The sequence below is a fragment of the Petaurus breviceps genome, unplaced genomic scaffold (genome assembly GCF_028583685.1).
Source record: "Petaurus breviceps papuanus isolate PSGF00001 unplaced genomic scaffold, PetGlider_PUasm1.0 188, whole genome shotgun sequence".
Lineage (NCBI taxonomy): Eukaryota > Metazoa > Chordata > Mammalia > Diprotodontia > Petauridae > Petaurus > Petaurus breviceps.
The window spans coordinates 25,294,656-25,296,680 of record NW_027185804.1 but is presented as its reverse complement, the minus strand read 5'-3'; the positions used below and the strand labels follow the sequence as shown (position 1 = coordinate 25,296,680).

General features: G+C 69.4%; 1 protein-coding gene across 1 annotated transcript; it reads right to left on the bottom strand.

The window, feature by feature from the left end:
* Window positions 1–6: 6 nt before the first annotated feature.
* On the bottom strand, window positions 7–1,673 carry FJX1 (four-jointed box kinase 1). The gene has a single exon (XM_069091432.1). It carries the CDS (start codon window positions 1,555–1,557, stop codon window positions 250–252), a length of 1,308 nt encoding a protein of 435 aa, XP_068947533.1. The 5' UTR covers window positions 1,558–1,673; the 3' UTR covers window positions 7–249.
* Between the last annotated feature and the right edge of the window lie 352 nt (window positions 1,674–2,025).

Genomic DNA, 2,025 nt, shown 5'->3' with positions numbered 1-2,025 from the left:
AGAGAGAGAGAGAGAGAGAGAGAGAGAAGAGAAGAGAAGAGAAGAGAAGAGAAGAGAAGAGAAGAGAAGAGAAGAGAAGAGAAGAAGTTTGAATGGGAGAGATCTTTGAAAGCCTTCTGGCTCGGGTCACTCAGTGGGCGTTGGCTCAACAACTCCCAGACAGATGAAGGAAGAGCCGACTGTTCAACCCTCCAAAGTGCAGCTGTCCTGCGCCTTTCCATCCCTTCCTCCCACAGCTCCGGTCCCAAGTCACAGTCCGCCGTACTTGGCCTTGCAGTGCAAAATGTGTTTGGAAAGGAAGTCGAGGCGGCGCTGCAGCAGCTGCGCGTGGGGCTCGGCCAGGGCACCCAGCTCCGGGAAGCGCGGCTCGTGCAGCCGGTACAGGCGCAGGAGCCGAGCGGCAGCGTCCTGGCCCCGGTGTAGCTCCAGGACCAGCTGGGCGGTGCGCTGCCGGAAGACGCACACCGACTTGAGCAGAGGCTCGTTGTACTTGTCCCACATGCCCGCTACCCGGTAGCCGTGCACCAGGCCCGCCTCGTTGTCTATGAAGACTAACCCTCCTCCGGGGCCGCGGTGCAGGTTGCTGGTGGCGCGCTGCATGACCCTCGGATCCCACTGGAGGCTGAAAAGGTTGCTGACCAGGCGGTCGAAGTTGGCCGTCAGGTAGTCGAAGAGAATCAGGTCGGTCCACTGTACCAGCTCCACAAGCTCGGGCTCGCTGCGGTTGGCCAGTTCGCCCCCGCCGCGCAGGGGCCGTAGGCGCCCGTCCTCCGAGCGCCAGGGCGCTGGGGCCACTACGTCGGTGAGGTTGGGCAGCCAGCGGGTCAGGCTCACCACGCTGCCCTCGGCCCAGTGCGCGCCGCGCAGCTCGTCCTGCACCTGCGCCCACTGCGCGCCCCGCGGCTCCACCCGCGCCAGCGCCAGAGGGGGCACGTGGCGCTGGAGGCCCAGCAACCGGGCCAGGTAGTAGGACAGGGCCTCGCCCTGGATCTGCTCTGGGTTGATGCCGTAGCGCACGCAGGCGCGGGTGCCGTCGGCGAAGCGAGCCAGCCGGTTGGAGCTGCGCCCGCAGCCCCCGCGTTCCAGGGCCACCACCCGGGCCCCGCGCGCCGCCTCCAACCAGGATGCCGCCTGCCCCTCCGAGAAGCCGCGGGGCACCTGCTCCTCTAGGCCCCGACTCCAGAAGATCCCCCCCTGCACGGCTGCTGGGCCGCCCCGCCGGGGCTCCTCCACGTGCCCCGGCTGCCTGCGCTCCGCCGGCTCCGGGAGGCGCTGGGGCGGGCTCTCCCCGGCGGCCGGCACGGTGAGCAGCGCCCGGAAAGTTTTTGCGGGGCCGCCTCGGGCGTCCTCCAGCCGTAGACGGGGGAGGAGCAGAGCCGGCGACGCCGCTCGATCCGCGCTGCTCCGCCCAGGGCGCAGAAGCCCCGGCCCGGGGAAGGGGCGCTGCTCCTCCCGCTGCACTAGCCCGGTCCACAGCGCCAGGAGCGAACCCAGCGCCAAGAGCCAGAGCCCGATTGTGGCGGCGGCGCGGCCGGGCCCCCGCATCCTCCAGCCCATGGGGGCTCCGGGAGCGGGCTGATGCCGCTGCTTCAAGCCGAGCCCCGGGGCCGGGGCCCCGGCGGCGATGCGTCCCCAGCAGCCGAGTAGCTGCGGGGCCCGTGTCGCCTGTGCCCCATGGTGGCTGCGGGGCTCCGGCGCTGTTGCCGCTGCCGCCGAGGCTGAGGCTGCTACTGTTGCCGCCGCTGCTGTGCCTGGCCCCGCTCCGGCTCCCGCTCCGGCTGGGCCGAGCGCTGGGAACTCTCCTCCCAGCCGCTTCGCAGCCGCTTTTGTATTTCGCTGTGAGACCCTCCGGCAGGCGCGATTCACAGGCACCGGGACCACGTGGGAGAGCGGGGATATCCCCCCTCCTTCTCCTCCTTCTCCTCCTCCAGTCTCACCCGCCCCTCACCGCCCTCCTCCCTTCTCCCCTTTTCCTTAAAGCGGCAATGTCTCTCTCCTATCAGCTGAGCTCGATGGGTCCCACGC

Coding starts and splice junctions, on each gene's coding strand:
- FJX1 (XM_069091432.1), bottom strand. CDS start 1,557: ATGGGCTGGAGGATGCGGGGGCCCGGCCGCGCCGCCGCCACAATCGGG.